We start from the raw sequence: 1457 nt of genomic DNA on the forward strand, positions 1-1457 counted from the left end.
CCAAAATTAATTTCAAATTTCCTAGGACACTCAAGCTTTGCAAGTCACTAAACTTTGGCGACCATTTTCTCGTTAATTGTACTTCTGACACCAGGCGATCCCCTCCTCCTTCAATTGCATATATCTCGCCTTATATTCAAGGTAGATGGGCATTTTATTCAGCGAAAGCAGGACAAATAAACAAGCTCTAAGGTGCTACCAATAATTCTCTATGCATAAAAATTGACGAGATCCTGATTTCCACCGCGATGTGACGACAATTATTTCTACTGCAGAAGCTCTAAGGTGATACCAATAATTCTATATATATTATATGTATAAAAGTTGACGAGCGCCTGATTCCACCCCGTTGTGACGCCAACTGTTTCTGATGTAGGTCGAGTGTGATTGACAAACAAGGGAGACTACTGTGGCAGGGGCTGATGGTGGGACTGTCGCTGCTCGGAGGCAAGAAACAGGGGTCCCGCCCTACTGTGATACCACCTGAGACCAGTAAGCCTGTTTTAGTTTTAGTTTTAGTAGAGGTTTTACGGCGCTCGCAACTTCATAAGATCTTTTGAGCGCCAGAAGATTAGAGGTGTTACAAGAAAGTAACAAACCTTCAAAAGCAGAAGGGGAGATAAGGATGATAGTTGTTTGATAGGAAAGAAGAAGCAAACAACACCAGGGCACCCGCCAACCACCCACGTAAGCCTGTTTGTTTGTCTATTTGTCTGTCTGTCTCTTTGCCTGTCTGTCGGTTAATCTGTCGAGCTGTCTGTCTATCTGTCTCTTTGACAGTCTGCCTCTCTATTTATGTGTCTGTCTGTTTGTCTGTTTGTCTGTCTATCTGCCTATCTCTTTCTCTGTCAATATGTCTGCCTGTCTGTCTATTCATCTGTCAGTCTCTTTTTTCTGTCTGTTTGTCTTTCTGTCCGTTTGTTAATCTGTCTTTATTGCTGCCTGTCTCTTTGTCTTCGTATCTATTTGTCTGTTTGGCTGTCTGACTGTCCATCTGTCTGTCGCTTTACCTGTCTGTTTGTCTGTTAACCTGTCTAGCTGTCTGTCTGTCTGTCTCTGTCTGTCTCTTTGACCGTCGGTCTCAATTTTGTTTCTTCGTCTATCTGTCTGTCTGTCTGTCTGTCTGTCTGTCTGTCTGTCTGTCTGTCTGTCTGTCCGTCTGTCGTATAAGCCATTTTGTTATTATTTTTCTTTTGGTTTGCTTACTTTGTGTATAATTTGTATAATATGTAAGTAATTTGTGGACTGGAGTTAACACCAGTTGGTCCTCACGCCAAAGGCAATGTGTCTATTTGTCTGTCTGCTTGGATGTATATTATATATGCGTTCGTTTCTGACTTTTTTATTTTATTTCGAGGTCTGTTCTGTAATAAGCTTTCTTTAACGAACTGTGATCACTTCAAACGTCACCCGAGTCCATCACATCTCTCTCTCTCTCTCTCTCTCTCTCTCTCACA

At 42.0% G+C, this 1457-nt stretch overlaps 1 protein-coding gene across 1 annotated transcript in view; it reads left to right on the top strand.

Moving 5' to 3' along the window:
- LOC106011880 overlaps positions 1–1457 on the top strand; it is a 9173-nt gene that overhangs the window by 3445 nt on the left and 4271 nt on the right. The window contains exon 2 of the mRNA XM_013083011.1: positions 377–492. Within this exon, the coding sequence (XP_012938465.1) occupies positions 423–492 (70 nt within the window). The 5' untranslated portion in view covers positions 377–422. The remainder of the gene's footprint in view (positions 1–376; positions 493–1457) is intronic.

The sequence above is a fragment of the Aplysia californica genome, unplaced genomic scaffold, assembly GCF_000002075.1.
Source record: "Aplysia californica isolate F4 #8 unplaced genomic scaffold, AplCal3.0 scaffold00205, whole genome shotgun sequence".
Classification (NCBI taxonomy): domain Eukaryota; kingdom Metazoa; phylum Mollusca; class Gastropoda; order Aplysiida; family Aplysiidae; genus Aplysia; species Aplysia californica.